Source organism: Mesitornis unicolor, unplaced genomic scaffold (genome assembly GCF_000695765.1).
Source record: "Mesitornis unicolor isolate BGI_N332 unplaced genomic scaffold, ASM69576v1 scaffold47459, whole genome shotgun sequence".
Lineage (NCBI taxonomy): Eukaryota > Metazoa > Chordata > Aves > Mesitornithiformes > Mesitornithidae > Mesitornis > Mesitornis unicolor.
In genome coordinates, this window is record NW_010207500.1 from 13,332 (window position 1) to 31,076 (window position 17,745).

The window sequence follows — 17,745 nt, forward strand, 5'->3', positions numbered from 1 at the left end:
CAAATTCGGGTGCTGCTCCCGTATCATCTGACACACTAAGTATGAGCCCTGCTCCTCTCCATTTGCAGACAGCATTAGCTCTGTAAATGAGATACTCCCTCCTCTGTAACACAGCTTTAAAGCCCGTCCATTGCTATTGGGGTCTTACTGCTTCACAGGATATTACTTATTACACACAGCAACACACTATACCTGAACCCAGTTATAAGAAACAGTAATGCATCTGTATGGCAGTTTCCAAAATACAAGGAACAAAGGTCACTTGCTTGAATTAAGGCCTACCACAAATGCCATATGGTTTCTAATGACCCATCTTCAGGTCTTTTGTTGTCAGTAATCAATAAGAAAAATCCCCAAAGAGAGGACCTTCCAGACCAGAGTTAAGCTGCACATGAAGCACTTTTCCTCACTCTGTCTCCACTCCAAATCAGCCTCAGCTTAACGACACACATATCTGGTTTCGTTGTAAATTCCTCAAATGAAAATTCAGTGTTGTAAAGGTCACTGAAAAACTGATTTGTAATTTCCAGTCCAAGAGCCTACAAGATGAAAATTCTCCAATTGATCAGAAACAGGCATTTGCATTTCTTTCTAAAGTAAAAGAAAATATTAAAAGCATTACTAGAAGCAGCTTTCTGACTTAAACACAAGATGTTCACAGTAGATTTTAAAAAAACAGAAAAACAAAAACCCCAACCAGTTCTGAGGAACAGTCTGCTGAGCAGTATCCTTCCTCATGGAAACCATTTTCAGCTTTATTTTATACAATATGAACGATAATCTCCCACATTTAATGTGAGTATTCCAGGCCTATTCCAAAGCAAGAACAGCTGCCTACATTTGGTAAGCACGAACTGTCACTTGGCACGTCTAAAAATAGTCCTGCTAGCATCCGTGCCTTACATGCAGAACTCATCCAATTACATTTTGCTTTTTAAGCAAGTGCTGTGACCGGTTTACCGCTATTTTTTTAAAGCCTTTCCTTTATTTCACAGACTTTTAACTTAAAACTGAGCAATGCATACTGGTTTTTGATGACAAAAACAAGTGCCTTAACATATTTAACCTGGTAATACTTTAATAGAAAAAAAAACAACCACCACGGAACCAAGTAACCCTTCTTTTTAAAGACAGAGAAATTACAAGCCTCGAGATCGACAAGCGAGCTTAACTCACGCCTATTAAAGAAAACCAAGAAAGAGGGACTAACCCATTCTGGCATCCATCTTGCGTGTGCCTGCATGCACCCAGCTCCCGCACAGCTGACCACCCCTGAGCCTTTTCACTTCCTGCTGGGGCACGGGGAGGTCGCCGAGCTACGCAACCGCCCGCCGCCGCGCTGCCCGCCAGCGCCAAGGAAACCGCGCGGGCCCCGCCAATGGCCGCCGCGCCGCTAAGTCCTTGGAATGCAGCTGCGGAGCGAGAGGTCTGCCCGCATCACAATGAACAACCGCTCTCTATCCAGTGTTCGGAAACAAACAAAAAATGGGCTTCAGCACCAAAGAAAGGCTGTTTGTGTAAAAGGAGAAGGAAGATTAAGAAAAAAAATAAAAGCAAACAGTGTACGATTTACAAACATTGTATGAACAACGGCCATGACACTAGAACCTTTCTGTAATCTGAGAGGTAAGCAGAAATTCTTTGTATTTTTCAGATGATAGTAAAAATAGCTTAGAAGCACAAGCAAGAGCCTTTTCGGGATCAATTTAAGAACAGCCAGTGTTGTACTAACACAGAAGTGTAATAGAAGTATTTAGAAAGGGCAGCTTTCACATGCATCTGAAGTGCATGGTGACAGCTGTCACCACAGCACTATACCAGCTCAAGAAAATTAACTCTAGACCAGCAAAATCCAGGGCACCACCACAAAAAGGCAAATCGCTGTTAATTTCTGTTCAGAGAGGCATTTTCCAGTTATGCTAAATAAACTCCATATTTGTAAGGGATTTGCAGGGTTTGCACTGATCTTTCTTGCAGAGTATGAAGCAGGCAAGATGTGACCCTGCAGCTTCACTTCCCAAGCCTGGTCAAGCTCAGTGTGGGGCAGCCTCAGCTCAAGACAGACCAAGGAGAGGCCACCAACCCACCACTTGGTCAAGGTCCGCCAAGCACAAACACCATTAGTAGACTAAGGTTTGGCATTTTTAAGATTTCCTACTTCAGAATGACCATTTAAAATCATAGCTGACATCCTAAACAGGAGCAGTTACAGACTGGGCCACAAAATCCAATCCTCCTTTTACCCTGATCAGATGTGTTTGAAGCCAGTTTGGTTTTCGAGTGCCTTGCTGCAAGTCAGTGACAACAGAACAATCCCAGGCTGGTGAAACTGGGTGGTTAGAGCATGACAGAGCGTGGGGCCAAGCACGTGGAGCTGACTTCAACCAACAGAGCTTTCCCTGTCCTAGGGACAAACATTTCAAAGGAGTGGCACACCCAGACAGCCTTGTCTAACTGGATCCCAGGGATCAGAAAACAAGTCTGCATCACACGTGCTTCAGACTCAGCACATCTGCCCCACAAGCCCTAGCAAAAAAAATAAGTACATGCTCCAATGAAAACAAAGTCTGACACTACTGAATTGTCCTCAAAAAAGCAAATACTATCTAGCAATTACTAATGAGCCAAAGCAGCATTTTTCTTTCATTTCTACTTAATCATATACCTGTGCATATGCCCACATTGTACAAACTGGGAAATTCATTCCAAAGCCCTGATTAGTCATGATAAAACGTTAAAAAGGTCAAGGTCTACACAAGCCTGTGCAGTCTTCTCCATCATTTCACTAATCTGAACCAGAATTCAGATAGATTTTCAGCACATTAATTAAAAAAAATCATAATCCTGGGATAGGCTGGGATAGTACAACTGTGGTGTTCGTCCTACCATTAACATTATTCAGCCATTAAAACCTGAGAATTCATTGAAATAATTAAAAATTAAATAAACATTACATTTTAGTACCAATTACACCATGGGGGCCCTGTCTTTAAAAGTGCTAAAAATAAAAGTCATATCATCCCCAGGGTAAATCTGTTTCAACCTCTCTATCTAGATGATCAACACCACAGGTATCGATCAATACCACAGGCTGGACCACTTTCACTCTCCCAGTTCCTCAACTGCTATGGCTGCAGCACAAGAAACACACGTACCAAAACTAAGTCTCAGATTATATTAATTAGAAAGAGTGCTTTAGCTGGAAAATCTAACTATGAACCACACTTTTGGTTCTGGTTTTAGATTTGATCATTACTTTTGTTTTTAAGGTTGTTTTTTAGCATGGAAAGAGGTATGCTGCAATATTTGTTTCTATATTTATTTTGGGACAAGATGAATAGTGCAATCAGTCTCTGAACTTTACCCATGAACTTCCATGCCACTGGAGCCTGATTTAATGAAGAAATGCACGAAACAAGGTGTCTTCATCTCGTTCTAAACAAATGCTACCAGAAACCACAATAAACCAAGCTTCAACAACAGTTGCAAAAGGAAAGGAACCAGTTTCTTCCGCTTCCCCAGAAAACCACCTTCTTGCTCTGCTTCCATTTTCTTTTAGACCTTATCTCTGCAAGTTAAATTATAATTAAGCCTCAAGGCAGTAGGGACTTCTGGAGGGAGAAACAGGCATGAACCCAGCTTCCTCCACCTAAGGGGATGTCAACTACCTAAAAACAAAGAGGAGGAAGAGGAATTTAAAGCACTGCTTGAAGCAGTGATACCAGCACAAGATTTGCACACAGGACAGGTCCAGGTTTGCTTTGTTCATCTGATGACAGCTCCATTACATGCTGGTCAGGTCTGCTGTGTGCGAAGAAGCTGAATGCTCAGATCCCACGTAACTGGCCTCCATGCAGCTGTAACAGCACGGCTGGCACTGGTTAGCATGATTCCCCCCGAGTGCGCCATACAGGCCTGCTCGTGACTGGAAATTCATTAGTTTTACACCAAGAAAGACTCCATTATTGCCAAGGTCTCAAATCCTAGGCTCGAAAATGTCTGCTTTCAGTTGCAGTGAAGTTGCACAGATCACCACCAACCCTGCTTGTCGGGCTGTAAAGGAAAACCTGAAAAAAACTGGGCCTGAATACCTGAAGGTAACTCGCCTTTCAATTTGTACAAAAGCCTTCTGACCTCATGCCTTTTTTTTTTTTTAATCCTAAGAATTTCAGGCCTGACATATGGCGTGCCGAACATTTAAACTAGTTACGCATCAAGAAAGTATTACTAAACACTGCAGAATATTTTTTCCTCATATTTTCCAGTCCTTCAATGAAAGATTACAACTTTCAAAAACTCGTTTTGCAGGGGCAAAGGTTTTTTTTCCCCTGCAGGGCTTTTTTGCTATTTTGGTTCTGACAGAGCATTCTACAGATTCTACACAGCTGGCAATTTTGCCCAAGTGGAAAAAACCACAGATTTTGAACAACAGTTACAAAAAAAAAAAAATATGAAAACTTCACAAGTACCAAGCACGACAGGGCCCTTTAAGGTAGTTAAGTATCCAGAAATGATTAAATTTTTTTTAAAGCTTGTCTTGTTGATAAAGTTTCAAGATTACATATTCAAATAAGGCTTAAACTCTTACACACTAATATAATGATCCACAGAGATTTACACTGGGGATCTCCCATTGGTGGTTACATGAACAAAGGTCAGAACCACACTAATTTAATGTTAGCTACTTATTTACCTAAAACAATTTGATATTGTGGCTGTAAATTCCGAAAAATCCAACACAGACAAAATCAGACACCTACAATGCAACAGAATTACAAAAAATCCAAAGCAAATGTGATTAGGGGGAGACTCCAAACACGTTACGCCAAACTGAAAAAAGTCCCCCACCACCCTGCTGTAGTCTGCATGCAATTTATCCTCATAAAATTATTAAACTACACGACCTACAGACGGTACACTCTTTTGAGTTAATGGTTAGTATTGTAAAATTATTATTAATGTAGGAATTTCAAAGGAACATGAACTAATTCAGACTATGCTGCTATTTGTGCAGTGCATACCAAAACAAGCTGTTCTTTAATATGCTCTGTAAGACTGGAAGAGATCTGCAGTGTCACACAAGCTATTTCACCTACATAAATAATTTATTCTTCTGCATTGCTCATATTTACCCATTTTAACTCACAACTTTCACAATTTTGCATAGAGTACAAACACGTAGACCTTATATCTTCGGATACATTTCACAATCAAATACATGCTATAAACACCGTTTGCTAAAAAATAACCTGCAGCATTTTAACCTTTAAAATAAAAAAAAAAAAGGAAAAAAGGTGAAAGAACAAATACCCTTATCCTTCCAGCTGCTCGGCTGACTGTCCATCTCTCCACAAGCGATCTCCCCTCCAGCTGTGGTTATCAATTATGCATATCAAGAGGAGAGCTGCAAGAGAAGAAACCTAGAGCCCAGGATGGGAAACATGGGCTTCCCCGGCGCGTCTGCAGTCCGCTGCTGCACTGGTGCTGCAGGACGCCGGTCAGCTGACGGCGCGGGTGTGGAGCGCCACTGACGCAGTGCGAGCTCCAACCAGCCCACGGCCGCTCCGCGCTACGACGAAAACGCAAGCCCCGACCGGGCCGACATTTGCTTCTCGCCCCTTGCCAACAGAGGCGAAGAGATGCGAGGCAGAGCAGGAAAGCACCGGCACGGCACGGCTCGGCACTGCACGGCGGGAGCTGGCGTCTCCCTGCAGAGCAGCACCGGGGCGGTGGAAGCGCCGCTGCGGCAAGGCTGGGTGCAGCTAACAAAAGCCGCACCGCCCTAAGCGGCTTTGCACAGCGAAGTGGAGCTAAAAGTAGTCAGCAGACAGGCTTTAAACAGCCTGCTTTTCAAACAATGGCTAAAACACATCCAGGAACCTCCTAGATCTGCGCCTGCCCCTCCCTTTTTTTAAAAAACAAAACAAAACAAAAAAACAACAAACGTCTGACTGTCTGGAAGACACAGAGACATCTTTGTAACATACCTCGCCTTTTAAAAAAAAAAAAAAAGGTTGAAGGAAAACAGAATAGGACCCTTGCTGTGCCTGTAACAAAAGCAAGAGGCTCCTGAAGAGCACAAGAGGTCTTTTTGCTGGTCTCTTTAGTCTTCATGAACTGCTCAGCTATATTTATTCATCCTAACAGAGGTTTGAGAGGAACAGTTCTCTCGCCCTCTACCTCATTTCTACAACCAAACACCTTCTCTGTTTTCATTTACATCAGCATCCTATGTTGTCAGCTGCACATCTGACAATTAAAATGTTCCCTTCATTTAAACATAAAAACAAGAACCTCAAAGGTTACACTAACATCTAGAAAGTAACAAAATACTGTACAGACATGAGACAAGCATAAGCTAAAAACTGAAAATCTGAAAGAAGAGCTGAGGACAATGCTGTCGTTCTGTTTTCCAGCCCTGCTGAAAAAATTATGACTACTCTTCTAGTTTGGAGTCTCTCCTTAATATATATGGGGCTGACAAGAAAATACTAAGAACTCCCCTGCATTGCTCAAAAGCCTCTTACTTTGATACACGATTTCCTAATGAAATAGGAAAAGGTATTTGCACATTTCCACCAAAAAAAAAGTAGACTACCTGGAATGGAGATTCTGATCTGGTCCTTAAACAAATAGGTTTTACTTTTCATTAAGACAGAATCTTACCTGGAGAAAGATTACCACAGTTACCCAAAAGCCCTGTTTACTGCTTCAATTGCTAAATAAATATAAGGCCTCCTTTGGCAGCATGACCAGTTACATATATTTTTAACTTCCACAAAGATGTGTATTTCATTCACCATTTCAACAAGTAAAGCAAAGCATGTACTATAGGAGCAAAATGGAAAGCTTATATCCAAACATTATAGTGCAAGAAAATTTGAAAAACTGCACTACACAAAAAGAAGCACAAAACATGTCTGAAAATCTGCTTCTGCCTTTGAGCTCAAATTCTGAATATCAACTGGAAACCATAAAACACTGATTCTCCCCCTACTTCTGTTTGGATGACTGCATTGCCACTAAATTAGTCAAAAAATTGATGCTTTCAGAAAGTTCTTTCCATTAATTGTGGAATTTCTGAAGATAAACAATTAAAATCTCTTCATATTGCTTACATAAAATAGTACATTTATGCAGCAAGTTCCCAATCAGACATTTTTGTTATAGCCACACACACAAATTGGCTGCAAATTGGCAGCAGTCAGAACATGGACAAACAGGAGCTGTGAGAGTGGCCGCATTACTGGTCCCTATCCTCCCATCTCCAGTGAGTCACTGACTCCCTCCGCAGGAGCTTCTCCCTGCTCTCAAGATCCTCCTCTTTACTCTGTGTACTCAGGGATACCTAAAGGAAGTCTCTACCCCTTTGTACTCGCATCTCTTATTTGGGGCTGGATATACCTATGTAACCCTGTTCTGCAAATAAAATTAGTACCAGCACTGGCAACAAACTTCTGCATTAGCTTTACAGTTTCGTTAGGGAAAATGCATACCTGTGTCTACACCAATATTTAAGCAAAAAACTACCTAACAGGCTACTTACAAGATGGCATTATTAGATCACGCAGACAATTCAGACAGACACAAATTCTAAACATTTCCTCTACTGAATGCACCTCCATTCAAAGGGGCTGCATGCTTGCAGGGTAAGTACTTTACTCGCTACACAGACATGAAATCACCCTGAGCAGATGGACTGACAATAGCATTTTTGCACAGAAGAGCGTTCCTGACTTCCCACAGGACAGCATTTTGGCTGACTACCCAATTCTGCTCTCAACAGAAGCCTCATCCAATGCTGGCCAGCTCTCTGTGCTCCTGAGAGAGCTGAGAACTTACCGCAAACACACCGTTTTCGCTGCACTTGCCACTGCAAGTAATTGCCCAAAGGCCTGGCTGTGTTAGCAGCCTCAGCTCCACCAGCCTCTGACTCTCAACAGGGGCAACATGAGCGCTCTAATGAAACACAGCAGGTCTAGGTCTTTCCTTCAGAAAAATTTCACTCAAACTTTTGATTATTGTGTTGTTCCTCTCCCCTCCCCCCAATTCCTCCTACACCTCCCCAAATACTCCACCCTGGAACAGAAGACTCCATTTATTATTAATTTTGTTGAAGCATAAAGGAAGACCTGAACAATCAAAGAACTTAAGAATACAATCAGATTAAATTAACACAAGATTTTATATTGAATTATATTTTACAAATAATCTGCTCCTGAAAGAAACTCCAGAGGTATTTTTCTCCCAGTGAAAACCAACAAACCAAACATTTCCTCCATCTGGTTCTATTAAACTAACTACCAGAAATGAACCAAATGGGTACAGTGCTGGTGTAAGACAGCATTTCTAATTTCTTTTAAGCTTTGCATAACTGTAATGACCTGGCTTGCTGCTACAGATTAACAGGAAGTATTTTATTTCTGCCCCCATGATTCAGAAATAAAAGTAATAGCTTCATCTTTACTACCACTCAGCCACCCTCTCGAAGTCTATTTCCCAGTTGGACTTCACCTTTGAATTTTCTCCCTCAAGAAAATCTGGGAAATGTGACATATTAAGTAGTTTGCTGCATTTCTGTAATTTAATTACAGAGTGCCCTGTGGCATATATGAAAATAAGATATCCATAAATCCGTATGATTTAATCTGAAAGAAATGTCTACAGAACCTGATGTTCAAAAGCGCCACAGAGTAAGGGTTTCCTGCGAACCTGATTGCCTTGATAGTCAAGATCTCAAAGCTATATTTGTATCTCATTATAATGCTCTACATGAATCTATCAAGAGATTTAAACTGCCAATGTGGTTACATTGCAGTACACAACTTTTGGTCATGGTCAGAGGTTTCGATTTTTTGGGGCTCTACAATATACTTTGATTTTTTTTTTTTAATTTGACAATTAAATCCTCCACATTTCACTAATCAAAAAAAAGTTTATGGAAAGCAGTTTTCTAGCCTATGTGGTAGAATTAATGATCTCTATTCAAAAATATATCAGGGGTTATCAGTGAAGAAATTCTATACAACAGAAGGGCAAAGATATGTCATGTGTACATTTAGTTTTCAACTCTAAGAATATTGAACTAATGTCACCAGTTCAGAGTTTCTCAGAGGCACAGCGTACTGGAGCTCTACAGCTTGTTTACAAGCACTAGATGGCATCAAAGCCCTTTTTTAGGAGCATGCCTTAAAACAGGACTCCTTGGTGCCTGCTGCACTGCCCTGGCAGAAGCTGGAGCTGTGCTGGCCATGGCACAGGACGGCAGCATCTGAACCATCAGGAAACACCCACTCAAGTCACATCTTAATATGTAGTATTTTTACAGAGATCAGAAACATGTATTGTGAAGTCTGGTGAGCATGAGAGTGAAGCAGCAGGGTTATCTACTAGGAAGCCAAATACAGCACATACTGAGAAATTAAAGCGAGGAAGGAAGATCACTGTATCAAAGACAGTAGGAATTGCTGGTATTGCAGAGGGTATTTGCTGTTGAAATTGTTATAAATGGGAACTTCTTACAAGGTGAGGTTCTTTTTATAGTTAACTCCAGTTCTGAATTAGTTTTGTTTTAGTTTTTGTTTTGCTTGTTGGCTTTTTAAATCCATGCAGCTAATGCAGTACAAGATCTCTGTGGCCTGATACCACTACAAAACAAATCAGGTTACTCAAGGGTCTGCCAGGCAGCTTTAAACAAACTCATTTTACCCAGAAGGCTGTTCAAAGCTTTACATTTGCTTTACAAAAACATCTGCAACTAGAGTTTCTGTTAGCTCTCTGCAGTCCACTAGGACTGCTAGAAGTTACACTTCCAGGTACACATAGATATGCTGGGATTTAGGTTAGCTTTCAAAAAATAGCCCTGTTAAGTAAGCGTTCAAGAACCTCAATTTAAATGCACCAGTACAGCAGTTCAGATTAACATTTTAACAAGCATCGGTCATACAATCATGCCAAATGAAGGCCTGAGGCACACCGTAAAAATCTATTTCAGTTTCACTGATGGGAAGACAGAAAAAACCCCACACAAGAAAGGCAGACTCAGAAGGCCAAACACATGCACAGATCTACTTCTTGGCTTTGTGATGAATTACACCTCCTTCTTGAGAGCATGGAGGACAAGTGTGTGTGTTAGTTCTTTGATATTACTTTAAAATTTTGCATTAAAAGCAGACAACTGATTTTCTTCGTGGCTTGTCATTAGACCCTTCAGGCAGGTCTCAGAAATCCAGCTCTGTATTCTATAATACAGCAGAAGTGAGTAAAAAAGTAAACAGCACACATTGTGGAGAAAAATCTAGAAAAAATGCCCCTAACAGCAATGCTGCACAGATGTATGTCCTGTCCCAGCACTGTGCCACTAGATGAGAGAACGAAGACACTGTGCAACTCTCCCCTCTCCTACTATGGCAAGTGGTTTTATGTGCAGCTTCTTCGGCAGTTTCACATGGATAGAAGAGCAGCAGCTGTGTCCTTGTCAGACCCAAAGTAAAAGTCTTCCCAAGGCAGTGATTTGCCACGCCCAATCCACTACACCTATGCAATGATTAAAGGCATCCTGCTTAAAAAAAAAACAAACCCAAAAACCTAACAAAAAAGCTAGTATACAACTGTAATGTTTAGGTTTTTTTCAACAGTCTGATTTCTAAAAAATTAACCCCTTGTCATGAAGATACACAGAGGCTGTTCCCTAGGCAATGCTGGAAGTCTGAGCACAAGGAGAAGAGTCTTCACAGAACACAGTGTTTTAACAGTGCAGGTATCATTGAAATTCCAACACAAGGGGAAACTTTCTGCCTACCTGTATGTATAGAAGAGGTGAGACAAGAGGAATGGCAACTATCATGCAACGTTAAACATAAAAACTACATCTTCTACCTTATTTTCCAAACCCTGTTTCAATTGCATTGACACCCTGACTTTACCCTCAACATACGTGTTATTCCCTTCCAAAACACATTTGATGTATAAGACTAAGTTAGGAATATAGTATCTTATGATCTGTAGACTGCAGCTACTGCACAAACATACTACTGCTGAGTCAAACTAACATTTGATTTTCTATTTAGAACAGAGTCATTGTGCTTTCTGCAACTGTTTTTTAGTGGAAATGCTTCTGGTGCAAGACTTAAGTATCAGCAGATTGCTGTGATATCAAACAGCAAAGTTCTCCTCCAGTCTAAAAGAGCTGGAACTCCATGAGGCATTCACATTATAGAATGCAACACAGCAACAGCCTTACCCTTCTTTCAACTTTCTGCTGCTTTAACTACACATTACTAGAAGAGAAATTCTACTACACTGAAGTGCAAGGGTCATCTGAAAAGAAAAATGGAAATTAATATCTGAAATTGGTTTATACACAGCACAGTGTTTGTAGTAATCTGAACCCTGAGCTCCCTCACATGCATTATTTATTTTAAACCACTGGCCTTGATCTAATGCAAGCTCTAAGTCACATGAGTGGAGACGCGAAAGGGCTTTTCCAGATCCCAGACTCTTACAGTCGCAGCAAGGGTATTTTTTTAATGTTTCAAAGTCTGATGTCTGAACTGTGTATGAAAAGAAAGAAACGCCTTTTCAAATCATGTACACACAGCAGACAAACACCATCCTTGGCTTACTATGACATATAAGAGCAAATTTGGAAGGCCACCTAATGCCCAGCCTGTAGACAACCACAGAAGAGCTTGCAGTGCGTAGTGACTTGTTTCTGTATAAACAGATCACCAGCTGGAGAACTGAAGGAGAAAACCGGAGACAGTGAGTCCATCCCTGATAAACACAAAAGAAAAGTACTAAAGCAATCAGAACACAAAAAAGGTAAAAAGTGCAGGCATTAACATTTTCTGTTACCCTCAGCATACATAAAGAAGTTTACAGAAAGTGACCTAAGAAGAATAAGTTTTAAAATGCTTAAGTTTAGCTAAAGAATTATGCAGAATTATTAGTGAACTGCAAGACAGCGTACACAGATTACCTGAAGATTTATTCAGCTTTGCTGAAAATACAGCAGTAGGTTTTTCCTTTCCTTTAACAGAAGCAGCTTCTCGCTCAGCTTCCTTCCCAAAAGCTTCTGGTTTTACTACTCTGACTATCTCTTTTTCAGCAGATAAAGGCGAGGTATCTGTGGCCGATAAGGACATCATGGATACTTCAGGCACTTCTCTGTCCACAGACTCCAAGGACTTTTTCAAGGCATTGGAATCTTCCTCAGCTTTCACTTCTACATTCTTTATAGACAGATCACAGGGCAGCTCTGGGCAAGGCAACTGCCTCGTCTCACCTTTGATCACCTTACTGATCTCTTCGCTTTCATCTTTGTGCATTACTTCTCTATCAGTAGCTTCTGCCACAAACTCAGGAGCAGTTTTCGGATGAGCTAACATCACAAAGTCTTCTTCCACTGGGGAAGAGTCCATGGCTGAAAGAGCTTTGTTGTCTCCAGATTTTGGCTCCATAGCAACGGATACATCAGTCGAGTAAGCCATAGCATTCAGCTCTTCCATTTGAAGGGGAATCTTCTCTGCCTTGGCTATTATTGTAGGTGTTGGCTCAGACGGCAGAGCAGCAGCAATTTTGGAAGAGTCCAGTTCAGGTTGGAAAGACTCCAGATAAGGCTTGCCTGTGGCAGCTACTGAATTTACCAGTTGTTCTTCATGTTCATCATCAGTTACAATATTCTCAGTTGACTTACTTTTTAAGATAAGAGATGGATCTTCACTCACTTTCTCAGTAAAGTCAGGTATTACCTGGCTACTAAACAAGTCCGATTTTCCGAACTGCGGAGACAGTTTTTCAAGCTCCTTGTGTTCAGGCACATCTGGAGAAATGCATTCTGTTATCAGGGTCTTTGAATAATCAGTAAAGGATAGAGAAGCAGACTCAGAGACCTTTGTTCCCTTAATTAAGTCACATGCAATAGATATATATGGAGTCTCTGTATCTTCAGGACTGGCACTACTCTCATGATCAGGTTTCTTAAATGTCAACGTCTCTTTTGCTTCTTGGGCCTGTGTCAGTGGTACATTCACTGCCTCTTGGTATAAGGGAGGTTTTTCAGCCTCTTCTTTTACATTCTCATAATTCGCAGTAGGAATAAACGTTTCTAATGGAGAAGCTTCAAGCTGCACAGCAGATGCTTCTGCACCAGCAGTCCCAGTGCTTAGTGGGGCTTCCATAACAATATCTGGCAGTATTGGTGATGGAGCAGCTTCCGACCCTTCAAATGAGGGACAGAGTTGTGCCACGGGTTTCAGAGACTCTTGTACTGACTCGGAGGTTTGAACTAAATCAACCTTTGTTTCATAAGCAAGTTTTGTACATGCTGCATCATGCATTTCACTCTCGTATGCTTCTTGTACTAGATCAGGAGTAAGACCTTCAGGCATATTTGCTGCAGTATCGGATGGCACTGTTGATACACTCTCAGTTTTAGCATAGTCAGCTTCCTGGCCTTCCTGCTTGCCAACTGCTTGAGTGCTAAAATCACCTTGTTCTGTGCTCGTCTGAGCTTTCATTTCTGCAATTTTTTTCTCATCATCGGTTCTATTTTCTGAAGTGCCTTCCTCTAGTGGAGAAAGAGATTTGACTTTGTTACCATCAGGACTTATAGGGGATTCAAATTTAGTACAAGTGATGTAAGTTTGCGAAGGTTCTTTTACAGCTTCTGGGGTACTTGGGAAAGAGCGATCTTCATTGCTGCCTTCACTCTCTCTTTCATAATCCTTCTGCACATTCAGCTCATCTACACCATATTTCTCATCTAAACTGCTTTCTAGTTTGGCTTCTATCTTACTTCCAACATCCTCTCTCATGTTGCTCAGTCCATGACTAGCACCTTTTACTTCCCATACTGGCTCGAATGGTTTGAAGACTGCATATTCTTCCCTCCTAAGAGGGTCTTCTTTCAATGCCCCTTTTTCACCATGACCACCACCTCTGTATTTGTCTTTGTTATAAAAGAGATCTTCCTCGTTTTTCTCAAACAGATCTTGAGGAGATTCTGGAGTCATTTTCAGCTGCTGCGCAGGCATTTTCTCCAGGTTAGATAATTCTTTAGGGCCCTCTAGCTGCATTTCTTCTTTAGCTTGAGATAAAATGGCTGCTTCTGCTTTAGCAAATGGGGGTTCAGAGTACTTCTCTGAAATGTCTTTTTCATTTCCTTCTGCAAGAAATGGATTTCTTGCTTTTTCCATAGTTTCTTTATAAGCCTCACTTGCATTTTCTTTGTAAATATCTCTTGCAGATAATCCATCTGAGAGTGTATCAAAGGCTGCGTGCTCTTTAAAGGGATCGGCTGAGATAGGAGAGAAGGAGGGAAGAGAAGGAGCAGTATCAAGCGGGACTGCAGTAAAATCCTCTTGACCAAGCGACTTAGTGCTACCTGGCTGCTCCTGCAAGTCCATAACTTTTTCTGTGACCGTGGACAGAAAGGAAAGTTAGAGAATGCAAGTGCTTTTAAAGTCAATGCAAACTTTCATGACAGATTCACATGTTAGTTATTAAGAGGTTCTTCCAAATTTTATCATAAATACTATTAGCCATTAAAACAAAGCATCAGTTAAAGTATGCTATTCTATTTCACTTCTTCTAGCAGAGAAGTATGTAAGAGGCTAGAGAAGCAGCAACTTTATGCAGCGCAAAGATCACAGTAAAGCTGAAGATGCCAGACAAGTACAGAGCATCCAAGTACAGCAGACAATATTAAGAAAGTGAGAGAGGGAGGGTGGGGTGGCAAAGCGAGACAGAGAGATAGTATGTATGTGTATATGTTTGTGCATAAACGTATGCACAAGTGTGCGTATGTGCCAGTAAGAATTTATTTTTTTTTACTTTTTATTTTAATGAGAATTTGGTGGACATTGAAGCTAACAAAATATACTAAATAAGTACTATAGGTACAAATTTTACTAAAATAAGATACTGCAGAAAGTTACTATGGATTAAATCTTTCTGCTAAATCAGTGAAGCAACTATGCTTTGATGTGTTAACCTGTTAATAGTATCAACTTCTCTCCTACATCAAGGGTCCAAGAATTCACATGGTTGTAGCTTGCTCATGAAACAGTTTACCATACAAAGAAATGAATGCATATTAAAATCTTGAACAGATCAACTGAAAAATGTGATAGGGGCTATTCTTGGACCCATGCTGACTTTTAGTAAAGCAGACTAATTGGAAAGAGTTAATGAGATCAGAACAGAAACGCAGGATGTATTCAGACAAAGGTGAGCAGAAAGAACTTGCCTGCAGAGGAGTGCATCAGAGGCGCAGATGTAGCAGGAAGAGCAAAAAGGGTCTCATCTGAAAAACAAACAAATAACCTCAGCAGAAATAAAGGCTAGGTTGAAGAGGAAAGAAAGCACCCAAGTAGTCAGTTCCCAGTAAATCAAAACAGATCCATAGCCAACATCTACACCCACAAGGAACTACAGAACTAGATACAAACCAGGTAATTTGGGAGAGGCAGTGCTCAGAATTCCCCATTTACAATGGGATCTTCGCTGAGGCAACTGAGGGATCTCCACCGTTCAAGCCAGGGACCAGTCTTAGCTTAAGATACACCACAGTAGCTACTCTCTATTCTCCAAACTTCTACACCACTGAGCAGCTGCAGTGTCTCTAGCACAGGAAACACACCTGCCATTGACACCAACACACTGTCCATCACCAGCTCACTTTGTCACAGGGTCTCCCAACGCTAGCCACCTTGTGTGAGAACAGCAGTGACAAGGAGACCCAACCATAAGAGGTGAACAGTTAAAATGACTGACGTGAGCTCTGAAACTTCCCACAGACAGAGCACTGATCAGGCATGCTGATACTGATCAAACTGAGAACAGTCAATTCTGTTCTATTCTAAATGACACAACTGTTTTCTTTGTTTGTCTTTACTATTTTTGTTGTGTTACAATGTACATAAGTTTCCAAATGAAGGCATTATTTTTAAAGCCTTCTTTGGCATGCTTTGCTGAATTTGTTTTAACCTTAAGATTTCACAAGACAATCCCAGCTCTCCAACTTCCACTCAGAGAATTAAGTAAACATAAGGAAGGACATCCTTCTCCTAAGCCAAGGAAGTTGCCCTCCTTCACTAATGCTTCATGGTGAGAAGCCAGACAATCCCAGAGTTTCATATTGAGCATTATCTGAATTAAAAGCATACAACTGTGACATTTTACTAAGCTGCATGAAGCATTTAATGAAAAAACAGCTTAGAAGCAGCAATAGCAACCATCATTAGGAACCAGGGAAACCAAAACCAGTCCTTCTCTGGATTTCTGTGTCAGCAGCAGTGTTTTTCCCAGGTCCACTGTGGCCCGTTGGCATTAAATGAAAGTAAAAATAGTAACATTTAGGTAAATATATTTCATTCCAAAGAGTGGATAAAGTTTTCAAATTAAGGCTGTTAAGGAATATCTGCAGTTTACATCAATTTTATTAGCAGATTGCAAAATTATATTAAGGTGTTTTGATTACATTTTGAATTTCCAGTACAGATATCAACAATCTTTAGTTTTGTTATTTGCCTGGACAAAGTCAAATACTGAAAAAAGAGATTTTTTTTTAAATAAAAGCAAAGAAAAATAGAAGCAATTTATTTCAAAATATGAAGTGCGAATGTGAGAAATATGGTAGACTCAGCAGCAGATAGATAATAATCCAGTAAAGCAAAGCATTAAGGTAATTTTTATTTTGGCATTGAACCATGACTTTCTGCAAAAGCAATGCCACTTCAAGGTACTCATGACCTGTCTGGCTTATTCAAGTTAATCCTACCAGCAGATTTCCAAAAATCAAGTCTCCTCACAACCTACGTTTCCTGTCACAATATAAAGTCAGTTGGTTTTGTTTCACAGGACATTGTTATTTTCAAGTGATGTCTATAATACACAAAGTACAGCAAAGTATATGAAAACAGTAAAAGTTGGAGTGTAGGAGTCGGTATTCAGAAGCTTCTTCAACTCCTGCTGGGCCAAAGGGATTTCTGTTCAGTTTTCTAGAAATTACATTTTCCTATTAAGGACCACATAGAGAGAAACCTCAATTCCAAATTTAGAACACATTACAGCAACGTTACACTTCAGTGGTGGCAAAAGCTTTTAAGGATAAAAACCACACTGGAGGACAACTGATCAATATGTGACACTAAGTCACAGAACTGCAATGCTCATTCGTACATTGCCAAGTATCACGGTACACTTTATTTCAGGAAATGCTGGAATCCGCATGCCCTGGCTCACTAGGATTTCTGCCACAAGCAGACTGCTCGCAAGGGGCCTGTCACTCCATGAGACAAGTGGGCAAGTCGTGTGGTTTGGAGAGTGAAACAAGGAGCTTTGGTGAGAGCATAGCTTGGGACTTACCAGTCCAGAGAGCTGCTTTGCTTTCCTCAAAATGAGGCTTTTAGCAGTTTCTAGAATGTCTGGTACATCAAGGGCTACTGCTGAGCCTTAGATTTTAGGCTGCCAAGTAGCAGCACACTCTCCTATTTTCTCAACATTATGCCTACGCAGACCAAGCAAGCCACATTTGACCACAAATATAGAAGAACTGTGTCTCTGTGTGTGTACTGAATCAGCATCCATAATCACTTGTTGGGTAAATGGAGCAGCAGTGTCAACATTCTCCATGCTTGAGCCAGTTCTAATTTTATCACCTCACCTCTTACCTGCCTGTGGCACACTGCATACACACACCAGGTCCAGAGCCTCACGGGACCCATGATGTGTGATTTCACC

At 40.9% G+C, this 17,745-nt stretch overlaps 1 protein-coding gene across 2 annotated transcripts in view; it reads right to left on the reverse strand.

The window, feature by feature from the left end:
• Positions 1–15,304, reverse strand: part of RTN4 (reticulon 4) — a 28,467-nt gene extending 13,163 nt beyond the window's left edge. The window contains exons 1-2 of one of the 2 annotated variants that reach the window (XM_010192129.1): positions 15,251–15,304; positions 11,981–14,416 (exon numbers count right to left, since the gene is read on the reverse strand). In XM_010192129.1, the coding sequence (XP_010190431.1) occupies positions 11,981–14,416; positions 15,251–15,266 (2,452 nt within the window). In that variant the 5' untranslated portion in view covers positions 15,267–15,304. Of the gene's footprint in view, positions 1–5,310; positions 5,505–11,980; positions 14,417–15,250 lie in introns of those variants that run through there. The other variant, XM_010192130.1, reaches the window with a different exon arrangement.
• Positions 15,305–17,745: the final 2,441 nt, after the last annotated feature.